At 41.9% G+C, this 26,543-nt stretch overlaps 1 protein-coding gene across 1 annotated transcript; it reads right to left on the bottom strand.

Moving 5' to 3' along the window:
* Nucleotides 1-27: 27 nt before the first annotated feature.
* On the bottom strand, nt 28-26,011 carry pdgfra (platelet-derived growth factor receptor, alpha polypeptide). The gene is made up of 29 exons (XM_020643775.3): nt 25,829-26,011; nt 23,583-23,658; nt 23,221-23,496; nt 21,926-22,186; nt 20,946-21,085; nt 19,940-20,102; nt 18,920-19,112; nt 18,194-18,309; nt 16,500-16,796; nt 16,151-16,417; nt 15,304-15,434; nt 15,039-15,207; nt 14,749-14,938; nt 14,526-14,641; nt 14,297-14,423; nt 12,813-13,009; nt 12,213-12,307; nt 11,313-11,445; nt 10,911-11,015; nt 10,110-10,220; nt 9,606-9,759; nt 7,987-8,138; nt 7,593-7,708; nt 6,186-6,308; nt 5,670-5,781; nt 5,473-5,572; nt 5,203-5,308; nt 3,525-3,760; nt 28-2,183 (listed from the first exon to the last, which is right to left on the bottom strand). The coding sequence occupies exons 2-29, from the start codon at nt 23,638-23,640 to the stop codon at nt 2,036-2,038; spliced, it is 4,392 nt and encodes a 1,463-aa protein (XP_020499431.1). The 5' UTR covers nt 23,641-23,658; nt 25,829-26,011; the 3' UTR covers nt 28-2,035.
* Between the last annotated feature and the right edge of the window lie 532 nt (nt 26,012-26,543).

Raw genomic sequence — 26,543 nt, 5'->3', positions numbered from 1 at the left:
ATTGTATAACCATACAGAGAGACAATGTTTTATACATAATAAATCATTTATTGAAATATAAATCATCTGAATGTACATGTTGTAAAATAATGGAATACTAAATCATCATATTGGGTGTGATTACAGAGAGGCTGTACCGTCGACAACACAAACATTCACATCCACACGGCTTTAAACATCAAACAAAGCTTCCTTTCCCATCCTTTTTTTCCCTCTAGCTTCAACTCTTCACCAACATCCACGACAAACAGGAAAACAAAGCAAAGTGCAGCAGCTGGTTGCAGATTCAATCACAGTGGACAGAGAGGCGGAGGCAGTGGATCAGCTGGTGGATAATAACGAGGATTTCAAAGAGTCGACACGTACTGTAACTGATGTATAACATCAGATTCACATGAATCTAGTCCCTCTAATGTCTAAGTGTAACTAGAACCTGCTAATTGACTTCAGGACAGTAGATACAATATGAGACTGGACAAACTGTTTGTACAGTAAGAAGCATTATACTGGATACAATTTTCTTTTTGATTTCAAACTCTCTCTTTTATCCCTTTCTTTTTTACAAATGTTCTGATGTGGCTAACTGCATTCACCTGGTGTTGGAATAATTGAAAACAAAAAAAAGTGTCCCTCGCTCCTTAAAGTTGGTAGAAGTTGGAAAAACTTGTTAAATCTTTCAATTCAACTCGCAAAGTTAGACTGAAGCATTGAGGTCCAAAGCAAACGTTTACTTTATGGTCAAAAACTTTGAATTAAATCACAATGTTTGACTCAGTTTTTACTTGATTTACTGTTTGAGGTTGTACAAATTTGTTGCTGTTCATGCAGAGCAAACTAAATCACTTCTGTGTTTTTTAAATTACATCACATTTTGTTTTGTAGGGACCTTGTTTATTTCATATTTTGATTTTAAGCTCATGAACACACCACAGTGTGAAGGATGCTGCGTTCATAGGTGCCAAAATGTATTAAAACTTTACATGTCGGATATCCAAACCCTTACAAAATCTGATTGTTTCTCATCCACTAATATAGCCAAAGACAATGTGCTGTATTTTATGGCGGCACATGTTTTCAAATTTTTCAAATTTACAAATGTACTTGTGATGAATTCATCCAAAAGTATCAGCTACACTTGGTCAAAGGAGGGTGCAGGCGCTTCAAATGTGCTTTTATAAAAATACTGTTATCCCAATAATCCTCTTATAAAACAACTCTGGAGCTATTTACAATACAATCATGCTTCATTTGGCAAATACGACTTGAGTCTTAAACAGGGACGACTTTGAGGACATCACGTTGTGTTTGAGCTAAAAGTGAGACACTGCGGAGATGCATGCAACTCTCATAACCATTCAAACAGCTATGCTCGACATCTATTCACAAATAATACATGTTTACATAAGGATGAAGTAAAAAAATAAATTTGGTAACTGCACGTATTAAGTCATTTGAAAACATGATACGGTCATACACATCAGGAATGCACACAGTCCAGATGTTGTGCTTATTGCTTCTGATTGTACCAGCGTCAGGGTCTCTTCTCTCGCAGCAGGTGAGTCTTCCTGTCAATGCTGTTGCTAGTATTGGATTCATTTTTTTTTTTTACTGTAGTGGTTAAATATCTTATGAAAGATCCTGCAGGTGTTCGTTTGGAGCTTCTGACCAACATGTTGAAGCCGTCCCTTCTTGCTTATATTGCTGTTAAAAGAATGCCCGATAGAATAAAGCTTTACGAAAACAAAGACAATCTTTTTTCGTTTTCATCGGTCCAGGCTCGATGGTTCTGAGTCCTTTATATGTCGTTTTTTCGTCCTCCAACCCAGCAGGGGGCAGTGTCCAGGAGGTGTAGGGTATACCGTGCACTTTACCACAGACCTGTCCACACAGTGAAGAAGTGGTTTTTGTTCTGAGGAGGGGCAAGGCTGCAGAGTCTTTGGTAGATTTACAAGTCTTAGTCTCCTGAGTCCTTGCGTCCCTGTGTCTTTGTTCTGTGTGCTCTATAGGCGGGGGGGCGGGGTGTGGGAGGTAGACGTCACAGGAAGCTGTCTTCTGCCAGGTCACTACAGTCCAGACACATCTCGTCCAGCAGTGTGATGTCCTCAAGAGTCTCGCCTTCACGCTTTGCAAAAGTGGAGGTGCTGGAGCCGGTCTCGATTGCGCTCTCCTCGGACGTCTGAGAGCTGCAGGGACGAGAAGAAGACAGATTAATAATGACATCTGCACTGAATCAAAGATACTATAGAGACGGAGAGATGTTCTAATATCACTCTTTCCTTTTACATGTTGTATCAGAAGTCTGAATTAACTAAAAGCAGACATCAAGTGCTGTTTTATGATTTCTATCATTTTAAGGGCTTGCTCAGGTTGAACCTCTTTGTCAAACATTTACTGACACAAAAAGAGAATAATAACTACAGAACTTTCTTCACTCCAGTCTGAGTTTTATTCAGAACATTAATACAACAACAAAAAAACGTCCAGGAAGAAATAACTCTATGAAGATTTTTTTACTTTGGAGAGAGAAGGACTTTTTTCAAAATAATATGAAACGACTTTATCAAGTTTCATATATGTTTTTATTATTAGGTCTGTATGTTTAAAAAAAAAAGAAGGAGATATCTAGATTAGTTTATGAAAGGTTTAAAACCTCAGGAGCGATATTGGGGTAATCCTTTGTTTTTAAAGGTTTATTTTTTGCTTTAATCACTTTATTTGAAAGACAGAAGAGTGGATAGAGTCAGAAATTAAAGAGAGAGAGAGAGAATGGTGAATGACATGCGGGAAAGGAGTCACAGGCTGGATTTGAACCCGGGCTGCCCACTTTCAAAGAAGTGAGCCTTTGAACATGGGGTGCACACACTAGCCACCAGGCTACCAGTGCCACTGAATCCAAACTTTGAAACAACTCTGTACCAAGAACACAGCTCGGCTGTAGTTAGCTGCAGCTCAGCTTGCAGCCCCTCTGGTGGCGCTGCATTTGGAGCAACTCAAATTATGAAACTAAAAGTGCTTTATTAGTGTTTTTAGTTTCTTTAAAACCAGTTTAGTTTATTTTGAAGAGGAGCAAACCTTCAGCTCGATTTAAAAACCTAATGAACCCTGAACACTAAAGGAATATGAAGCTAAAATGTAGTCTTGGTACTCAGACTCAGATTAAGCCCTCCTAAAGATGCAGCTCCACTCACAGCGTTTCTACAATTGCTGTGTCCTGAGAAACAACAACTTTTAAAGTGAATCTTATTGTTCAGTGAAGCTGTCACTAACCTTAGACTGTCTCATGAAACAAAACTGTGGTTGTTTTTTATGGTAAAGTAATAAATCAGCTGAAATCACTTCTTGTTCTTACAAATTGTAAATTCTGATTTTTTTGGAGTGGAAAGAAATATTTATTACCCATAAAACTAATATATTTAGTTACTTTGTGAGGCTAAAATATTTAAAGGGGGCATTTTCAATTCTGGTGTTTGTATCAAACATCCTTCATGAATAGGGGTAAAGGTTGATTTTTTAGTTCCATTTACCCGTGTCTGTTCCTCTTTCCATATTCATCGTCAGATAAGGGGTCCAGGTCTGGGAGGGGGATGATGTAGCCGCTGTCAGAGCTCAGCCGCTGCTCGTCAAAGCCGCTCTCCCGGTCCTTCAGCTTGCCCTGGTTCTTGTAGGTGATGCCGATGTATGCGTCGTCGTTCTCCATGCAGACTCGGGTCACAGCGGGGTGGTCGCTCTTCAGGAAGTCGTGGTTCACCCTTTCATAATGCTGCAGACACACGGACACATTAGACTCGTTAGATAGCAAAAAATTACAAGAGGAAACTGCACACCAGCATTTGTGTTCTCTGCACAGATGCTAGCAGAGTAGCAGTGTTTGCTCAGAGTAAACACAGTGTTATGAAGCTGCAGGAGGACTGTGGTGAAGAGTGTGATCACTGGTTGTGTTGCCAGCTGGATGGTGCAATCCCAAACTGAAAATCACACCCGCCCGAGGTGCTAAAACAAGAGTGGGTTCCTCCTCTGCCCCCGGCCCTTAAACCTTCGGTGAAGAAGGCAGAGGTGAGGCTGTTTTTGATGTGCCATGTGTGCCACCGGCTTTAATGGGGTAATTAAGGTCGGGGTGGTGGAGGCAAGAAGTGAGGCTGCGTCATTACCCAGACTGAGGCTGGGCCGCTCTGACAGCCAGCTGCTGCTTCTGCACTCTAATCACTCCTGAGTTTGAGTTTTTACAGACAGTGTGCAGATACACTACTAATGCAGCCTCAGAGGAAGTGGAAGGGCTTTGAAATGATTACTTTGCCACTTTAAGAGCTCAGTAAAATCATTTTTAACCTGGCAAAAAGTACAGGCTTTTAGATAAGAGAGGACATCTTGATAACTGCTAAAATAATTCAATTACAAGCCATAACATGGAAAATAAAGGAAGAGCAAGGACTGATTTCACAAAAATATGAGATACTGGGTTTTTTTTTGAGACCAGGCTTTTCATTTGTTGGGGAATATGTCCAATGTAAAATAAACCAATCCATGAAGATAAAAAAACATTCTTACTTCAAGCCCAACAAATTAGACACCTTATCCCCAGGCTAACTCAGTCTTATGACCAATGTTGCCATGGTAACACACATACTTTGCTTACTTTTCCATCTTTCCCACAAACACTTGGCGACTGATATGACCAACTCTTTTGTATTTTTTCTTCTTCCCGTGGAGAGTGTGTGAGGATTAATCTGCTTTGAATATGTCTGGTTTTGTGTCCTGTATTATTGTCTTTTTAACTTTCCTAACAGTTAACTTTTGCTGCAATTTTTCAACATCATGTTTCATTTCCTTATTGTGAATAGCTTATAACTGTTAAATTCTTGCAAAAGCTTAGACTTTCTACCTGAGCCCATGGAGCTTAGCAGTTTGTTGCTGTAATTCTGCTAGCCCTTTTCTTACTGTAAAAGTTCAAATTTAACAATTGAACTGTAATCCTGTTTTGAGAAAATGCTGCGTGCAACAGAAATGGATCTTTTAAGATCTGATATTTGACTCTCTCTTTTTTTTAAACATATATATATAAGCTGCAGTCAAGCTGTCTTTGTGAAACCAGCCCTAAATGGTGTCGTACCACTGTGGGATTAGAAGAGAAGGGTGGGAAATAAGAAGGTAGGGGTTAAGAATCCAGAGAGGTCTGTAGAGGTGAGCGGTCACAGTGAGACTCACCCTCCTGTAGCTGGAGGGCAGCAGAGACGCTACCGTCTCACTCAAACCCAGGAAGGTCGGCCTCTTCTCCGGCTCACTGTTCCAGCACTTCATCATCATCTCATACCTAAAAAAGACAGAAAGAAAGGCGTTATTACCGCCGAGAAGTGTACGCCCTGTCCTGAAACACACAAACATGTTCTACAACCTTTGTCAGAGACTCAGAGTTTCTGAGTTTACAGCCAAACACATTCCTCATCTGAACACACAAACATGTGAACGATCACGTACACGTCATGAGGAGCTTGCTCTGGTTTAGACATCCTGTATCCACTTTTGATCTTGTTGTAGAAGCTTGAATCCACAACCATCCCGGGGTACGGGGTCCCGCCTGCACACACAAACAAGAGTCTCATGAGTTTTTCCTGTACTGAACTCCACTCTCATGTAGTTACCTTTTCCATGATAGGTGTTTGCAGGGGACTCACCTAAAGAGAATATCTCCCAAAGTAGGATACCGTAGGACCAAACATCACTGAGAGAGGTGTACATGTTGTCAAAAATACTCTCAGGTGCCATCCACTTCACAGGCAGGAAAGTCTGTGTGATGATAAGAAAGGACACATTCAGTCATACATACAAAAACATGATCAAATATTGTAAAATTATGAAAAAAAATAAATATATATTGTTGTTTTTTTTTCTCATTTTTTTCTCATAGTCCACTGCACAGCTCTTACATTGCACCTTTTGTACATTTTGTGTTTTTTATTTTTTATATTTTACATTTTTAAATTCTATTTTATATATTGTAATATCTTCTTATACTGTATTATTTAAGTTGTTGCTAGTTCTGTTTTATTTCCTTGTTAATTGTTTAGCACCAATACACCAAGTCAAATTCCTTGTATGTGTAAATGTACTTGGCAATAAACCCCGATTCTGATTCTGATTCTGATTCTGAAAAAACAACAACATTTAATTGGACATAAATCAAGACTTACACTCCCTTTGGAGACGTAGTTGTTGTCGTGCATGATGTCTCGGGCCAATCCAAAGTCACAGATCTTCACTATCTTCCCCTGAGAGAGGAGGACGTTTCTTGCAGCGAGGTCCCGGTGTACACACTGCAGACACACAGAAAGAGAGAGGCAGGAAAGGTGATCAGCAGCTCAGTGCAATGAACATTTTTTAATTCTCAGTTCTAAACCAACACATTTTACTCCCATGGCTTCAGCTTCGGCATCTATTTCTGCTCGTAGTTCATCTCAGCCCCGAGGTTCATTTTAATTCTGTTTCATTTTGCTTTATGAAGCGTTGGTCTTTGTGTAAACATGCCAGTTGGAGGGATAGCTGTGACCACTGGATATTTAGGGATAATAACTATGAAGCCTCTGGCTGCAGTGTGTCCCTGCCTGCTAATTCTAGCCTTGGCGTTGCTGCTCCTATATTCAGCTGCTTGGCCTTGTCTCCTGAGTGGGCTCAGCAGCCTTCACAGGACCGCTTATCACAAAAAGTGCTGATCTCAGACCTCCTCCTTGGACTGCACTGATGTCTTTATACAGGATACCGTGCAAAACACAGAACCAGTGGAAAGAAGGAACTGTGTGGTCTGCAAACCCCAGCAGCTCAGCATATTCATCATCCCTCTGTGGACTGAATTTTCTCTTAGCCCGGCTCAGGGACTGGGGAGAGAAATGACCCAAGAGTGAACTGATCAACAACACACTTCATTCACACTGTAAAACTTGTTTAGTTTTTTTTATCAAATATTGGGGCGCTTTCTTGTCAAAGTCCATTTGAATACAACTTGTTGGAAATAGGAGTCTTATTGTACAGATGTCTACTGCATGAGGGATCAGCCAACTTCTCAGTCCATTTATTCCCACACTTAACATTTAACACGAGTTTATGGTCTCAATCTGTAGTTTCAAGTCTTCTTCAATACAGCATTATGTTCATCAAGTAAATGATGGTACCACTTAGAGTCAAAGAGACCTGAAAGCAGGGAAGGATTTAAGAAACTTACATGGCGTCCTGTCGGTCAGGACAGAGACATAACCACATATATGGTTCAGGTGAAAATGAACTTATTCATCCAGCACTTGTCAAGTCTTAAAACTACAAATCAAATCAAACCTGTTGTCAAAATATAGTCACTCTTGATCCCATCAAAACAATATGGTGACGACAAAAAAAAAGATAAAAAAGATAAATCTTTAAAATGGGGGCTTTAAAAGCTAATGGACGAGGTAAAAGTGGCTACCTCCACTGATATAGTTCATGAGTTAGATGCAAGACGAGAACCGGACCCAGCCAGGCTGATATCTGCTCATAAACTACCCTGTAAGTAAAACTGCAGCTCTTCAGACAGAGAGCCAATCAGCAGTGAAGAGGACGCCACAGCTTACATTTTTGGAGGCCAGGAACTCCATCCCTTTGGCCACCTGGTAGGTAAAGCTGAGCAGGTCAGTGGTGGACAGGCCCTCGTTCATGTCCTCTGACATTAGGTCATCCATCTCTCCCTCTGGTTTGGAAAACACACAGAGAATGTACACATGAAGACGCAGTGATCATGTTTTTGTAAATATAGTTTATGGCTGCTTAAACCTGGCTTTTACTAATGGAAGGGAAGAAACCGGGCATTATTATACGTGCGCTACAATTATCCTCTCCATGTAATGACAGGGTTGTACCAGTGCTAAACTCTGACGAGGGTGGACCCCACCAACACTGGCTCAAACACACCATACACTGAAGCCAAACACACACCAATAAGTAAGAGAGAGGGTGAACTCTGTGTACCTTTCATAGAGGGGGGGTGGTCGTACTCGGACGACTGGATGTCTGTGTACTTTGAGGAGTTGCTCATCTCCAGCATGGGGACGTACTGAGTGTTGTCAGCCTGCTTCATGTCCATGTAGTCTCCTTTGCTCTCAAATGACAGGATCACATAACTGCAAAGACAAAGAAAGAAAATGTGACGGACGCTGTGAGGGATGAGGCTGTATCCTCATTTGTGAACCTTTTCTCTTCTTTTGGTTTTGTATAACTTTAATGTATTGATCACCTGTTGTTTATGCCCTTGTTTTTTGCAACATGTCGCATTGAAGGCAGCGAGCAGCGTTGAACTGCTAGTCTAACAACAATGATTTTAAATGTATTTTAAATATGTAAAATAAATCCAAACATTTGCTTTTCAAATGTTGTGTCTTAAACGATCAAAAATCTATAAATGCTAGCATAGCCTTAGCAATCATTCTGACTGTTCATACAAATATTTGATGATCTGCAGTATCATAGTAAAGGGTAACAATTAACGTCAAGATAAAAGATGTATATTTTAATGTTAAATTATAAAACACCAGAAAAAAAAACTGAACACTGCAGGAAAATAATCAGAAAACCCCCCAATTCAACAGGCCGCTGAACTTCTTTAAAGGGGAATAGTGTCTTTGTGTACAATAAAATAATGAAAATTTCATACTCAGATGTAAAATCTAAAGGAAAGAATTCTCCTATAATTTGGCTCACTTGTAAAATGTATTGATTTGTTTTAGGAGCAATTTCTACCTTGCTTTAAGCTCAAACCTTCAGCTAGTTTGTAGCCTTGCAAAACTTAAAAAAAAATAGACAAAAAGGATTCTTGGTGTCTCTGAAATTCATCTTCTAAAGTGGGGAAAAGAGATACACACTGAAATGATCCATGATAGGTAAATATGGCTGTACTAGTGGTCGCTCTAGGTATAACAACTCAAATACTTTTTGCATCTTGTTATTTAAATCGATGTAGCAATGTTAGAATAAAATATCTTCATATTTTGGGAAAGTCAGAGTCCTATGGTTAAATTGTTTTTATTTAGAAAATGTTTTTTGGGCTACGTGGGCAAAATTTAAAAACAGCCAGAACTGCTGCCAGGAAGCTGTGGTGTTAAATCATCTCCCTCCCTCTTGCTGCTTTAGAGGAAGACGTGGTCGAGGGAAACATGGTCGCCAGGATTAAATCATGTTATGGTCAGTTCGAGGTGTGGTCACTATGAGTCATCCATCACCACGCAGCAGCCTCAGAGAAAGAGAGAGAGAGCTGCCTCACCATGAACGTCTGGGCGGACAGAATTAACAGGTACCTCACGCAGAATGAAATTAGGCTGGAAGCTGAAACCACTTCAGAGTGAGATTTGATTTGGTGAAGACGCCAGACAATCTCCTCAGCCAGGGAGAAAACAGCGGTAGAGTTACCGATTAGGGATGAGGGGAATATGAGACAGCTGCACAAATGGTTGTGTTGTTGTAGTGACCATGGCTTCAGCATTTGGGAGTGGCAAAGGGGGGAAGAGAGTCCGACTTTCTTAAAATGTCTGCAACATTATAAGTGACTGAATTAAATGAAAAAAACTTTGCAAAAGATTAGAAACATGTTGTACCTCCTGCTGCTCTCATCTGCAGGGTTGATTCCAAAGATGTCGAGCTCTTTCTTGCTCTTCTCCGGGGTCAGGCTGAGGAAATTCTCCCTGTTCTTGTGCAGATAGTTGACCAGGTCTCCATAGAAGCAGTACTCTGTGATTATGTAGATGGGGCCTGGAAGAAAACACACAGCAGATAAAAAGTTGTGCATTGGCGTCAGTCTGCAGGCTAATCTTATCAGAGAGCTCGTAAAGACTAAAAGCACAGTCAGGAGGGCAAGCCTGCACTTTCCCATAAAAAGCCTGTTAAAATACCACACCCACCACGAGCCGAGACAGGCTGCAGATCTGACTGTTAGACGTGAATATGTGCACAAACGGCAAATCTGAACAAGTGTGTGCACATTTTTGGCAGCAAAAAAAGTGGGAGCTAATGTGTGTACCTTCCTGAATTTGCAAGAGCAAAACAGCGACGCTAATCTGAATCAGTGGGATTTTTGCCTGTGACTGTGATTGTGTTTTTACCTGACTTGGTGCACGCTCCCAGCAGGTTGACGATGTTGAGATGTGGTCCAAGGTGAGTCATGATCTTCAGCTCAGACATCAGGGCCTGTTTCTCACTGGAGCGTGCTGTGGCTGCAACAAGGCACAACAGCATGAATATCAAACTGTCTGACAAGCCAACAAAATCAGCCAAGATCTCATTTATCAATCAATCTGTTGTTGGTTAACTGGGTCTTTATTATTATCATCTTTGTTTTTTATCACAGGTGAAAAGTTCAGCACCAGTAGGATTAAATCAGGGGAAATACTTCTATCAGCTACCCACTTTCTTCCCCTCCAATTTTAAATTCAGCTCTATAAAAGTAATTGCGATTAGCCATTTGCCTCTCTTGTTTTACATTTGTTTTACCGGCAGTACAGAAAACCATGAAAGGAAGATTTAAACTGAATGGAAGTACTGCCACATTGTATCTGATTTCTAAGCAGGTTAATGGGCATGTACTTATCTTAGATAATGATATTGTTGAAAGTATAAGTAACACATAATCTACATAAGTATGTATCCTGTGTATACATTCAGATTTGACTTTTAAATCAATAAACATTAGCATCATATTCATGCACTTTGCAGCAGTTTGACGCTAAGGGTCTCAAGGTACCAGAATAACCCCTCGGTCATCACAGTCAACTGTATACTGTGTGCAAAATTACAATAAAGTATGTCAATGTATTCATTAGTTACAGCAGCAGATTAATAACAGAGATGGCTCGATGACCTAAAGGTCTTTTAATTGTTGTCCCATTGTAGTCTGTTAAACTCACGCTTCAGCATCTTCACTGCCACCTTCATCACCGGTTGGGAGCGGCTCAGTCCGTAAGCAGTGCCCTCCACAACCTTCCCAAAAGCTCCGGAGCCCAGGATACGACCTGAGACAGAGAGACACAGAGACAGAAGATCGATTATCAACAAAGAACAACACAAACACATCCATGCACTCTGAACGCCTCTGATTCCTCATCTTTGACTCCCTCAGTGTCTGAATATACTCTTGATCACTGAGTCAAACCAAACCCAAAGCCACAAACTCCCCAACTGCCAGCAGCAGATTATCTCCTAACGGCCTCACTTCAAAGACAGAGTGAGACATCCTGACAAACAGAACATCTCTGCAGGGAGACATAGGACTAACAGCTTTGTCACACTGGTTATCACGCGCAGCTCACCGAGGACGAGTCTGTCGCGGGGGAACTCCCATCTGGAGTCATAGGGAAGCTGCATGGGATCCACATAGATGTACTCGTGACCGTCTGGACTCACAGACTCTATGACCCTCCAGCGGATCTCATAGCGGGGTTTCTGCAGGACAAAAGATATTAGGAAATGCATTAATTAATTGGACTTGTATTTTGCAGCAGGATTGCAATATTATTTAGAGGATATTTACAAAGTCTGCTCACATGTTTTGCTGAATTTATGAGTCTAGTTGAGTTTTTTTATTTGGTGTGATACCCACAATAACATCACATTTGAAAGGACAAGCCTTTAACCAGTCAGAGAAGAATTCAAAGTATACTGTAGTGCACGTTGGAAAATCAGGATTCAAATTTGCTTCATGAAACTTTAAATATAATTCATTTTACAGCTTTTGTTTTCATCTTAAAAGATGTGTTTTGGGAGAAAGGACTAGGGCATGTAGGTTTTAACAAAGGTGCTAAAATTGCTCTTTGGGTAAGAACACATAATTGGAGGTGATAAATGACGGCACTCTTCTTTGACAAAAAGTAAAAAGCCTTAATTCACTTATACAAAAATAAACAAAATATCCAAGCTGAGCAACTATCAAAGTGTTAGCAAGGCAAGAACCTGTCCTTGAAGTTTATTTGAACATCTTTTGTCCATGTAATTAGCATCTTTGACAGAAAACAGCTAATTAACTGAAGGCTATTTAATTTTCTCGAGAAAACCGCTTTGGGTTTTTCCCCACATTACTTTTAGGATTAGTTTTAAAAGGATAAAATTGCATCAGAAAAATGATTTTCCCCAAAAAGTACAAACATGTTAGAAACAGAGAGCACAGCTGAGTGAGTGAATAATGTGTGAATGAACGATGAATGCAGCATTACCTGTTTCCAAATAATAACCAACACAATGAGTGAGATGATGACAATGACGAGCAGCACCAGCACAGCAGCGGCTACGGTCAGCTCGGGGTGGGGGCCTGTGCAGGGGGGGGGGAGAGTTAGCGTCAATGATCACACGAGTCGACATGTGTGTGTGTGTGTGTGTGTGTGTGTGTGTGTGTGTGTGTCTTCATGAAAAATGATGTGAAATACGCTCCATGTGTTACATTACAGGAAATACTGTGTGAGAGAGCTGAAAGATGGTTACATCCATAGCGGGGGCAGATAAGGGGGCAGGGGAGGTTTAGGGGGAGTGGGGGAGGATGGGGGTGTAAAGCTCATCAGTAAAAAAACAAACAAATGGCCTAACGATCTCTTGCTTCCCTGAAATAGCTGTCAGAATAATAAGCCCCTCCCCCTTCAGCTGTTTCAATGAGAACTCATCGTCAGACAGCTGCTGCCATGCTGACATCACAACATACGGTCACTAACACAGTCACACTCCCAGCGTCAGAAATGGAAGTAGAGGAAAACTAAGTGTTAAACAACAACACCCAACGTTAAATGAAGATCTAAGAAAAGAGAGAGCAGACACTCTCGTACCGTTGGACACCAGTTTGACCTCCCTGCTCACGGCCGCCATCTCGTTCCTAGCCAGGCAGCGCACGGCCAGCGTTTTCTCCAGGTGACCGAACATGACCTGACTCTCCAGGTTATCTTCCTCGTCCATGTGGGAGTCCACGGTGATCTCCGTGGAGTTGGCAGGAAGGGGCACCCAGGAAGACGTGTCGTTGGCGCAACTAAGAGGGGAAAATGAAGAAAAATCATGATTACTATTTTCCATTTCTGATTTTTTATTCATTGAGTAATTTAACCTTTATTCAAATCTTGAGGAATCACTGACCTTATTCACACACACACACTGTTTTACTACCGTATGACCTCACGCTAAGAGCCAGAAAATAAAGTGCTTTTAGAATTTCATACTGCTCATATGTTCAAGGATGTGAGTCACATAAAGTTAACAACACATCATTTACATTCACTACTTTTTGACTGATCAAAGGATTAATCGATGACAGTCAGTTCTGATCAGGTAATCTGATTGGACAAGAGGCATCACATGAGTGACGATACCTGAGAACAACATCACTGGGACTTCAATCACTCCGCCTCAGCCAGGAGATCTGAATACTTTTAATTAACATTCACAGCTACCAGTGGTTGTCAGTGTTTAAAAAGAATTAGAAACCTTTGAAGAATATGAAATTAAAAGAGCATTTGAGCTTCTCCCCTTGAGTGTGACATCAGGGCAAAATTGCCAGCGTCTAAATATTATGAGTTGAGGGCAACAACTAATTTAATTACTGCTAAATGAACATTTTGAACCAAAGTTAAAAGGGAAGAGAAAGTGGAAAGAAAGCAAACATACAGAGAAAGCAGATGAGTGGTTACAAACAGTTGCATTAAAGAGTGCAGTGCTTTGTAATCATGGGTGGTTCTAGACAGGGGCCAACAGGGGCCAGTGCCCCTGTAACACTGAGCTTGGTCCCCCCTGTGGCCACCCCTCCAAAAGGAAGAACCCCCCTCAAAACACATACACACTATTTGACTCAACAACCGGACTCTAGATATAAATTCTGTTACTGAAACAAATATAAATCATGGTATTTGATGATGTGCGCTATTATTTGGCATAATATATATATATTTTTATATATTTTGTCTATTTTCCCCCTGGGTGTAATGTTCCCCTCTGACAAAACAACTGGCCCCAGTTTGGCCCCCTCAGTAAAAGTGGTCTAGAACCACCACTGTTTGTAATCATGGCTTTAAATTGACCAACAAGAAAAGGTGTGATGGGTTTCTATGTGTTGTGTTTTTTTTATATTACAAATGTGCAGCACAAACATTTAAAGAAGTATATTAAGCGTTTGCACTGACAGCTTGGAGCATCTCCTAAACAAGTCAGATAATGACTGCTGTACCAGTTTGATGAGGAAGTTTAAATATGATGGTAAGAGTGCAGTAAGGGCTTCATTAGTGAACAGAAACTGTTGGCTGTTAACTGAGCAGACGGAACTTACTGTTTGATGTTCTTGCAGATGAACCACTCCACCACAGGAGTGGGCTGCCCTCTGGTGATGCACACCACGGACTGTCCTGAGGCGGAGCCGTGGTGGATGTCCATCAGGTCTACAATGACTGCAGGCACTGTGACGTAGTGAAGGAAAGTGTGTAAACATGTGAGAAACAGACAGACAGTAAAGTGAGGATTAAAGATAATGATGAGCTTGAGGCATTCCTCTCGCTGACCTTTGACCTCCAGCTTCAACCCCACACTGCTCCTCTGGTCTCCATTCTCCACCTGCATGGTGTAGTTCCCGCTGTCCTCCTCCTTGGCGCGGATCAGGGTGAGAACACTCGCGTAGCTGCACAAACAGACGACACACAAGTTAAAACAGCCATAATCACAGGTCAGGCTAATGTGTGGGAACGTTAGCCTTTTAGCTTGTCATTAGCTCTGCTGCGGACTCACCTGGTCTCACTGAGCTGCCGCAGGCTGGTGGTGATCTCTGCCGTCACGTCGCTGAGCGGGACACCGTCTTTGAGCCAGGTGACTTGAGCGTTGGGGAAGGCGCTGATCAAAGCCCTGAACTCTCGAACCTCGTCCAGCTCGGCAGATTCATACTCTCTGAACTCTGGCCGGATGGACAGGAACTCACCGGCTGATAGGAAAGAGAAGGAAGACGGAAATCAGCAATCGCTCAAATAAAGAGATTAAAATAAATGCTAAATATACTATTAAATGAAATACAGCTTTCTTACCATACACCTGAATAGCTAGCTGCTTTGTCTGGCTCTCATTGCTGATGATATCAGTGATGGAGCATGAGTAGATGCCGCTGTCTTTGGTTGAGGCTTGATGAATGGTGAGTGTGTAAAGGATCTCCTGGTCCCTCTTGTTCTCATGCAAGGTTTTAACTGCACGGTTAGACTGCAAATAAAAACAAAAACATCAGGCATTTGTTTTGCTTCAAACTAACCCTGCGTCATTGTGTTTTGTGCTGCAGGAGATGACTTGCTTCCTCACCAGTTTTCCGGGATATTTCCAGTGGTCTTCCAGAATCTCCGACCCCCGAGCGATACAGGTGATTGTGAGCATGTCTCCCACGAGCAGAGCGGTGCGTTTGGCTGTCAGCTCCACATGCAGCTCTGCACCACCTACAAAAACAGCAATTATGAAAGTTAAAAATTCCTGCTCTGTGAGGGCTGTTGCAGAAGTGCGAGAGGAAATTTATTTGATGTTTAGTTGCAATCTAAATCCATTGTTTGTATTATTACATTTATTTCCTGGAATAAACATTCCCTTTACTGAAGTGCCATTACAAATCTATTTTTTGACAGATCGTTTATGTCCATCACTTGAATTTGACTAGTTTTCTATTTAAAAGCTTTGTATGTGATTTTTCACACTTAAATATAATATAAATCAAGTATATCCTCTGAAAATAACTCTGAGTCATGACTGTCTACAATGGGTGTAACACCCGAGTCCCACTGTCTGTGATGTTTTCAGAGTTTTCAGAGTCCTATCTTCACTTTGTTTACATGGCCAGGACGGCCGGCTGACTCCTCCCCTCATGTATAAAAGTTGTTTAATTGAGGGACTGGAGAAAAGAAGAATAACATACTGTACTCACTGCTTAACTGTGTTTCTAGATCACGCTCATTTCAGGTAAATTTACATGCAGTGTGAAGATACGAGCATAATAAAGATCGCTAGCATTAGCATGCTAACACAACAATGCAGCGCAAGTTGTTTTGGTTTCATACTGGTGCTCAAGGGCGACATCTACTGGATCAAAAAATCACATATAAAGCTTTTAAGTTTAAAATTGTGGCATCATGACTCGACTGATACAGATTTACACACACACCTGTCCAGCCGTGGACGATGTATTCCCCGCTGTAGTGCACCTCTCCGTTTATGAGGGCCTTGCAGACGTAGGTTCCAGCTGTGAACACTCCCAGGGCGCCCCTTTTGCTGTCATAAACACTGTGCACAGGCTCCAGTGTGTCAACGTTAACCAGGGTCACATTAGCACTGGGATCAGACACTCGACACTGGATCTCCATCTCCTCATGGTCGGAGAGGACGTGGTTTCCAAAAGGCACCGGGGACGGCACAAAGGGGACGTCGGGATCTGAACAGAAGTCAAATTTAGTCTCTTAGACCGGATAATAAAGTCAAATAATTAAAATCACAAAGCTGCTGTCTGCTCTTACCGGGCACATATATGTAGATGCTGCTGTCCTCTCCGGCGTCCGTGTCGTTCCTGCTGTAGAAACAGATGTAGTAGCCCGTGTGCATGGCGGTGGCATGGTCCACGGTGATGGTGGTCACAAACAGGCCGCTGTTGTCCTCTTGGGTTTTCTCTGGGACTTCCAGAGGAGTCTCCCAGGCCAGCTTCGCCTCCCCCCGACAGGTCAGGGTGAACGGAGTGTGGAGGGGCACCACCAGCTCCTCCACCTGAGGCAGCAGGACAGGAGCGGAGGACGGGGGGAACATGGCCGAGGTGGGGGCTGGAAGAGAGAGACATCAACAAGATCAGTCACCCACATCCCATCCATCACATACATACATCCATCCATCCATCACATACATCCATCCATCACATACATCCATCACATCCATCCATCACATACATCCATCCATCACATACATCCATCACATCCATCCATCACATACATCCATCCATCACATACATCCATCCATCACATACATCCATCACATCCATCCATCACATACATCCATCCATCCATCCATCCATCACATACATCCATCACATCCATCCATCCTTCCATCACATCCATCCATCACATCCATCCATCCATCACATCCATCCATCACATACATCCATCACATCCATCCATCACATCCATCCATCCTTCCATCACATCCATCCATCACATCCATCCATCCATCACATCCATCCATCACATCCATCCATCACATCCATCCATCACATCCATCCATCACATCCATCCATCACATCCATCCATCACATCCATCCATCACATCCATCCATCCTTCCATCACATCCATCCATCACATCCATCCATCCATCACATCCATCCATCCATCACATACATCCATCACATCCATCCATCACATCCATCCATCCTTCCATCACATCCATCCATCACATCCATCCATCCTTCCATCACATCCATCCATCACATCCATCCATCCATCACATCCATCCATCACATACATCCATCCATCACATGCATCCATCACATCCATCCATCCATCACATCCATCCATCACATACATCCATCCATCACATCCATCCATCCATCACATCCATCCATCACATGCATCCATCACATACATCCATCCATCACATCCATCCATCACATGCATCCATCACATACATCCATCCATCACATCCATCCATCACATCCATCCATCCATCACATCCATCCATCACATCCATCCATCACATCCATCCATCACATCCATCCATCACATACATCCATCACATACATCCATCCATCACATACATCCATCACATACATCCATCCATCACATCCATCCATCACATCCATCCATCACATACATCCATCCATCACATACATCCATCACATACATCCATCCATCACATACATCCATCCATCACATCCATCCATCACATGCATCCATCACATACATCCATCCATCACATCCATCCATCCATCACATACATCCATCACATACATCCATCCATCACATCCATCCATCACATACATCCATCACATACATCCATCCATCACATCCATCCATCACATACATCCATCACATACATCCATCCATCACATCCATCCATCACATACATCCATCACATGCATCCATCCATCACATACATCCATCCATCACATCCATCCATCACATACATCCATCCATCCATCCATCTCATCCATCCATCCATCCATCTTACCTTTGACTTTGAGGTTAAAGGAGAACTGGGTGGTGCGAGAGCCGCTGACAGCTGTGATTGTGTAATTCCCGTCATCTTTTACAAGCGGCTGCCGTAATGTCAGAATGCTTTGATACCTGTGAGAAGAAAATATAAAAAAGACGAGTTTATTCTTTGCCTGTTGTGTCAATGTTAAACTGGAGCGAGCAGGCGATTGGCCTAGATTAGCATGTAGTCTAGGACCTGGGGCAACAGTTAATCCAAACCTTTTTGAAGGAATGAAAATAAACCTCTACTATATGTATATATATATTAAGCTCAGTGGTATCTTTCTTTAGTCAGAAAGGTTTAAAATGCCACATTGCAGTTTTGCAGGGAGTTTTGAGCCAGGCTTTTTCTCCAGGAAGTAAGCACTTCCAGACAAGAATTTGTCCTGCTCATGATTGTTTTTTTAACACGTTTTAACACTTTTGCACAGATTCAATAAGTGAGATGTAGCATATTAATTTTTGAGCTTTAAAGGACCTGGAAGTCAGATATTGTTACCTTTGGACAAGCTAGCTATTTCCTCTTGCTTCCAAGCTAAGCTAAACTAAGCTAACGTCTCCTGGCTCCAAACAGACATTCCCTTCTCATCGAACTCTTGGCAAGTAAAAGCAGTTAAAAAAACATGTGTTGAAATTTCATAAATGTCAGAAGTAAAACTGAGAAAAGGTATATTTTGAAGAATCAAAGTCTTATTCTCACCGATTCCCTTCAATGTGGCTGGTTTTGGTCAGGACGTAGTAGCTCTCTGGGATGGCTTTCCCGTCTTTCATCCACATGACTTTAGGAGCCGGGTATGCGGTAATGAGGATGGTGAACTCTGTCTCTTCCAAAAGGCTGACAAACTCTGTCTCAAAAATCCCGCTGTGATCCAGAGCCACAAAGGAGTTGTCTTCTGAAAACAGAGAAGAAGAAATTAATGAGCTGGTTGTTGTGGATTAAAAACAGGTAAACAAGAAGATCGAGATGACTGAAGGGAAACAGAGAGGGCTGAGGTGAAATGAAGGCCTGACACAACATCTGCTAGAGTCATCCCATAAAACACAGCAGCTGATGTTGAAAGCAGAGGTGAAGCTTTACAGACGGATGGTGCAAAATGACTTTAACACACCAACCAAAGCGCTTCATAATGAATCTGAGAGCAGGACAAATGTACCAAAATGAGGAAGAGATTATTGAATTTAGGGTAAGTGAGTATAAGGAGCTTAGAGCACTCCCCTAGTGGGTATGAATGTATGGTCTGAGCATGTTTCCCCGATATTGATGAAAGTCTTGAGTTGGAGTCTTGGTTTTTCTCTCATAACTCTAAGTTTGATTTGTGTTTCCTGTTTAATTTTGTAGTCCTTTGCTTTTGTCTAGTTTTACTTCCTACATTTGTGTGTTTTCCCTCCACAGTATTTTCACCTCAGTCTTGTTTCCCCTGGATGATTAGCTCCTGTGTATTTGTTTCTGTGTACCTTCCTTCTCGTTTCCAGTTAGTTCTCTTACTTTCCTGTTCCCCTTTAATTTTAAGTTTAATTTTAACCACTTAATCTTAGATTTTTTTTCAGTTGAACTTTTTATGGACTTTGTCAGTTTTCCGTTTTTGTCTTTTGTTCAAATAAATTATTTTGCTGACTGCACCTTGGTCCTCTACCTATAAGCTTATACCTTAAACGTGACAGATATAACAATTCATTCAAAGTAATCCAGAAATCATTTTCCAAGCAGATAAAGACTTACCAATGACAGTTACAGCCACGCTGCCGACTCTGACCTCTCCGCTGATCTCGCGGGTGACGGAGCACTCGTAAGTGCCGCTGTCCTGAGAGGTGGCTTGTGGGACACTGAGTTTGTAGATGACCCGGTCAGGCAGAGTGTGTTTCATCTGAACTGCATCTACAGCCTGTGGGATGAGAGAAGGAAATCTTGGTGGTAAGATTTTTTCCCCTATTTTACAGGTACAACATATAAGAATGTGTGTGCTGTGTTCCTGAAGGATAATGTTTAAAACACACACAAAAAATAAAAAATAAAATAAAATAATGTTTAAAACACTTGCTGGAACCACAGAAGATAAATCAGGACCACAGAGCCTTTTTAAAAGTCTGTAATTGCACCTGAGACCAAAACCAGGAGTCAAAAATGTCTGTGTTCCTGCCCTGAACTTTCCTGGAAAAATGTTTAGAGGAATCCCGTGCAGAAAAAAAAAAACGGACAACATGCTGCATAGATTAAGGACTGAAAATGAATGTAAACAAATGTAAATTGTTCTGATCCCTGCAGCCAACACTTCAAAAGCGTTAAACGTTTATGTGGCTGTCCTGTGCAGACAGCATCTGTCCTACATGTCTGAGGTCAGCGAGGTCAAAGGATTTACTATCCCTCTTTCTTCTTCTTCTTTTGAACAGCCTGCTCCCCTCCAGCCATTCGTCCTGAACTTTAACTTCCTCATCTTTTTAATGGCAGCAGGAGCATTTTGGCTCACGTCCTCATAATGAAGACACAACATCCAGTCCTGTTTCTCTAACACATACTTTGTAACCACTAAGGGCCGTCTTTAGAGCTATATTCCACTTGCTGCTGCCTGCTCCAAAAAACATTGCTCACTAATTTAAGGCTCATTTCTGCTGGGGAGGAAATGACATGGAAATATGACAGGGAGGTTGAAGGAAAGAGGGAAAGAAGCAGATTGAGGAGGAAACCAAAGAAGACACTAAATTTAAATAAAAAAAGGATTCCTTCTTGCCTGTTTTTTCGGATGGAGCCACTGCTGCTGAAAGCCCGGTCCTGCTGGAGCGACACAAGTGATGTTGAAGGACTGTCCAGCTCTCACCGTCTCCTCGCTGGCCTTTACCTCCACGCTAAAGTCCTCCATCTCTGCGGGGGCTGCAGGGGACCACCAGAGAGGAGATATCAGCACCATCATCTCACAGGTCCAGAGACAGTTTGATTACCTATGAGCTCATCTATCGCAGAGTGGTGGCTCAGTATGTTGTCATTACTTCCTCACACACACTTATTAAGTCATCCCCCCCGTGTGATAATGACATCATATCACAGCTGTCATGCAGTGAGATCACCCTGCAGCCCTCTCACCATAAACACACATGGGGAGTGTTTTCCTGATGTGCAGATTTGAAATCTGTATCTGATCAATACCTGTTTAACTCTTGATCTATGCTATCAAGTTTTTGTAATTCCAGGGACACCACAAGTTCAGCCCACAGATCTAAAGTTTTACAAACATATACTCAACAGGATTCTAAAGCTTTGTTGTGAATTTCATAGTTATTACATTGAGCGTTGCTGTGTAGGTGCTACTTAAAGATGACTCGCTGAATAACCGAATTTCCTTATTTTACTGAAGAGCTGAAACAGAACAGGATGTGAATAAGCTCAATATTAAAGAGTTAGTTTTTCATTTCAAACAAGTCCCTTTACCTGAATTATAAAATGACAGTTCTCCTGTTACAAGCTCTTTTCTGGAGATTGCCAATAATATTTATATTGTTCCACTAAAAGCTGATTTTAAAAGAGCTGAATTTTTGAAGAGACATACTTGAAATTAACTGACTTAATTGACTCCTGCTTTCTAAAGGTTTTTTAAATTTACAAAAGGGATATAGGGTGATGATCCGGATAAATTCATTATTCTTCAATCAAATAAATCCTGAGAATAAAATCTAAGCTAGCATGGTCTCTGGTTTCATGGTGATCCTGACTCACCCTTCATCTCCACGGTATAAATCACAGATGTGACTGTCTCTCCGTTCACGCTGGTTTCACAGTGGTACTGTCCAGGCATCAGGCTGCCAAAGAATCCCATCTTGCTGTCGTAGTAAGCCTGCATCTCCTCCCCGTCGGGGACGCTCCTCAGGACGACCAGAGTGTTCGGGTCAGACACTCGACAGGAGATGAGGACTCCAGGATCGTCCATGGGGACAACGAGCTTCTCAGGTGACTCGGGGACAAATGGAGCCTGCAGATCTGAGGGAGGGAAAGCACCATGATGACCCGTTGGATATGTTTCCCACATCTAGTGCAGTGATGACTCTGTTTTTATGACTCTTCTTTAAAGGGATGTTTTGAAACTTTTTAAAGAAGTTTTTCTCCTTTTAAATGTAAAGTTGAATTCATAACACATCCTCTTGTTTAGACTCAGATGCTTTCTGCTGCAGTCTTTGTATAATCACTTAAGATGGTGCTGTGTTACTTATTTAACTCTGTTACTTCTCTGTTTTGTATTCCTTTAATCGTGCTTAGAGCTGAAATGTATTTTCAGTGGAACATTTTTCAATTGAAAGAAAAGTAATCAAGGCCTTAATGGCAGAAAAGTCAAACTTTTGATGGTTCTTAATTTGTTGCTTTTCTTTGTCATGGAAGATACTTGATGAAGAGTCTTAAGGTCTTCTGTTAGCTGGACATATTTGAAGACTTTACTTTGACATTTTCTGACATTTTAATGAGCTTTTTCCACATGTTTATTTTTTTCACATTTTACTGACCAAAATATGAATTGATGGGTTAAGCTTGCAGCCTGGTGTTAAACAATGCCAGCACTACTTGTTCTATATTGGTTTTCATTATCTCGTCCTGTGGCTGCTGACGACATCTATCACCTCTGTCTATAAGGGGTGGGCAGATTGAGCCCATAGGATAGATAAAGCTGATACAAATTCTTGGTTTAAGTATCTACAAGCTTACCAATAATTGATGCAAGCACAAAGTGGATCTATTGTTTGTAGTTTGAACACTTCCTGTTTTGTTTATGTCATTAACAGAGAAACAGTCAAAATAAATTATTCAGGTTTAGCTAATGATTTGATGGTAATTTAAAAACAGGTTATATATTCCACTTTCTTGACATATTTCTTGCTCTAACATGGCAGCGAGATCGTTGTTTTAAGTAATAAATGGTATACATACTGGGCAACTTGGCTACTTATCCACCAAAAGCTTCTTCAAATGTCCTAATAAAGTAAATCCATGACTGCACGGCCTTGTGTACGAATCCTATTCACCTGGAACAAAGACGTATATCCCCGCCTCATTGTCTTCAGGTTCTCCCTCCTGGCTCTGGTAGACACACATGTAGTAGTCTGTGTTTTCCACGGTGGCGTTGTAAATGAAGAGCGTGGCTGTGTAGTAACCCGGGTAAACAAAGGTGTTTTGGGGTAGGGGTTCAGCCCAAACCACATTCCTCTTCCCCGTACAGCTGATGTTGAACACAGAGTTTGGCTGCAGGATGAACTCGTCTTGATTGGACACGATGGTCGGTGGTAACAGTCCACAGGTCACTGAAAATACGTTTTTAGAAACATTACACCAACTGACAGATAATGAGGAGTAACACCTGACCATTATGCTCTACTGCAAAAATTACCTGAAACCAGCCCCACCAGAATTCCCACAAGGACGACAGACACCTTTACTCCATCCATGATGATGGATGTTCTGTCCTGTAAAGACAGAAAAGTGAATTTAGTCAACAACTAAAGCAAACACTTTGAATTTTTTGTCCTTTCCTTGATATAAATCCACTGTCTCTGCAATTTATCCAGTTTGATAAGAGAATGATTTGATCAATAAATCCATTTTTTATTGGCTTCTTAATCTCATCTCCAGCCCAAACTACAGTTTGTGCAGTCAAACTGTCTCCTCTTGCTTAAATAATCCTCACACAGATTTACAGAGGGAACCTGAAGGCAACACGTGTGGTCTCTCCTCCAACAAGCAGAAAAAGGGCGATTCATCACAGGATTACATGAATTATTCATTGCAGAATGAGGGTCAAGATAACAAGACTGTAAATTCCGAAGTGTTAAGAAGTATTCACATGATGTGAACATGAAGACGGCCAGTAGAGGGCGACACAGTCCACACTTTGAGCTCACTAAAAACCTCCGCGGATCTCATCATCTCCATCTCTCGCATTTCAAGTTTTTCTTTTGTCTGATTGTAACATTTTCTTCTCTTTTTTAACTGCTTTGAAGAAACAATGATTTATAAGAATAAAAATAACTACATAAAACAAAAGCAGTCGTTTTCTTGCTCAATTCAAAAACAATGGCTCTCTAGGACGCCTAATTAAGACATTTTGAAGTTCAGTCCAGACTCGTCACAGTTCGTCCTGTCAGGTTTAGTTTAGTCACGGAGCTCTGCAGACCCCTGGTCTCTCTGGATCTGGGATTTTTTATCAGGGGCCACTCAGAGTCGTTTTAATGAAATAAAAAAACGCTTATTTTCCTCCATAAACTTGAGTTGTTCTAACACCATCATTAAAATAATCACTCCAGCAGCAGATATTCCTCTTTTCATTGTTTACTACTTTGACCTGAAGTATTTTCCTGTTTCTAGCGTGCTATGGATATTCCACAGCCATCTTTCATGCAGTTTCCTCAAACAATAAAACTTTTGGCCCCTGCATCGCTTCCTGTGGCTCATCCGAGACGGCCTAAATGATCCCTGGGCAACCTGGGTTTGTTTAACTCTATAATTAGAGCACCCACTCCGCACTAAACTACACAACTGCGTGGGAATAAGCTGACAAAATGCATAATCTGCTTTGACGTGTTTGTGCATACGCCTCGACTCAAACATCTCCAATAGAGATTTTTTTGTCTCCGTTTGACCCGGGTCCTGCAGCCGCTGCGCGTAAATCTAAAGTGAGCCTGGAGCGCGCTCGGCCCGCCTGCATGTCCGGCTCTTCTCACACCGAGACTCGACAAATGTGGCAGATAACAAATGCATCATCGCTCTGCAGGGCTGCAAACATTTGAGCAACAGCTGATAAGGATTGTCTCAACTCTCTGCCCTGCACGGATAGTGAAGTGGTTCAACTCATCTCCGAGCCAAAAAGGTCGAATCCATGAAAAGCATTTTTAAAAGTGAATCCAAAAAGTTACTGACAAAAATAACATCTCTTAACAAGTCTTCTTATTTGAACAAATTTTCCTCCATAGTTAGTAATCCTGTACAGAGTCCCCCCTGGTGACCCAGTGGGTCGGTGGTTAATGAAGAATGCGTCTTTGCTCCAAAAAACACTCAGCTCCTCTTTCACCCTCCTGAATCCATCAAACGGACTTTCATTCCTGCGCCTCCGGTGCAGATTTTCCATTTTAATTCCTCACATTCCGCGACCAGACGTAGGAAACAATGAGATGTACACTTTCCAATGTGTTTCCCATTAAGTGGCAGGCAGCCACTCAATGCAGCCTTCAGTCTTCGGGGTGACACCTCCAGCTGTGAGGCCGAACCCGAGCGCCTCTTATCCAGCAGAGTCAGCGGCATCTCCCCGCGCGGCGTCCAGCGGTGACACCATATGGTGCACGAGGAGCAAGAAATCTCATCGTTAAAAAATATGATGCATTTCAAGACGCAGAAGTTTGCAACCAACTTGCAGGGTAGTCGAGCAATCCCTTTTAAGCGAATACGACTTTTAAAGAAACTTTTCTGAAACTTACCTCAACTTTTTATTTGGATAAACTAATCAAACCGGCAATTAAACTCATCGTAGACCTATAGAGAATGATTTGTGTTTTAGATTCCCTTCAATTAACCAAATAAAAAAACACCAAAAACTTTTTCAAGGACTCACAAAAATGTGGACTTCAACAACCGTTCAATTACCTTTCCTAATCCCCTCTTTATATTCCTTTGGTGTAAGTATATCCACAGTGAATTGTTGGCTCCAAAAGGCGCAGTGAGGGTCCTTTGCTGCGGCTGTAATCCTCAGAGCTGCGGCGCTGTGAGAGCATATGTGCGACCCTCTGTCCGCGTCCGCGACCGTCCTCACAACTGCGCTCCAACCAAGCGACCTGTAACTGATTCAATGTTACAGTCCACCCTCCTCCTCCTCCTCCTCCTGCTGCTGCTGCTGCCCTCCGCCTCCTCCTCTGAACCCCCCTCCCTCCGAAAAATCATCTGGCTCAAAGTAAATAACTCTCAGGAAATGACCCCCTCCCCCCTCCCCTCTCCCTTCCAGAGTTGGACCCCTTTTTCAAAGTAAGAGTCTCTTCTTGGACGCTTATCCCGCCGAAACGAGGGCATGAATTCGGATTGTTGTTTTATTTCTATTCGGATCTGAGAACTTTTTGGAGGACTGGAGAAGTTTTGTCGGTGTTTAGAAGAACTTGTGTTTTATGTGATGATGTTACAATGTCTTATATCGCACAGGTGCTAATTTTCCCATTGTGTTTTAATGTTAGTAGCTCAGCTCAAATACCTTTATGTGCCATTATAAATGCTTTTCTGCAGGATGCACTCAGTGAATGGACACATGCAACAGCCAGGCAGAGCGTAACTCATAGAGGGCGCTCCAACACCACCATATCATCAACGACCA

This window comes from Labrus bergylta, chromosome 6 (genome assembly GCF_963930695.1).
Source record: "Labrus bergylta chromosome 6, fLabBer1.1, whole genome shotgun sequence".
Classification (NCBI taxonomy): domain Eukaryota; kingdom Metazoa; phylum Chordata; class Actinopteri; order Labriformes; family Labridae; genus Labrus; species Labrus bergylta.
Note: the sequence above shows the minus strand (reverse complement) of the source record. Positions and strands in the feature narration are given on the sequence as shown.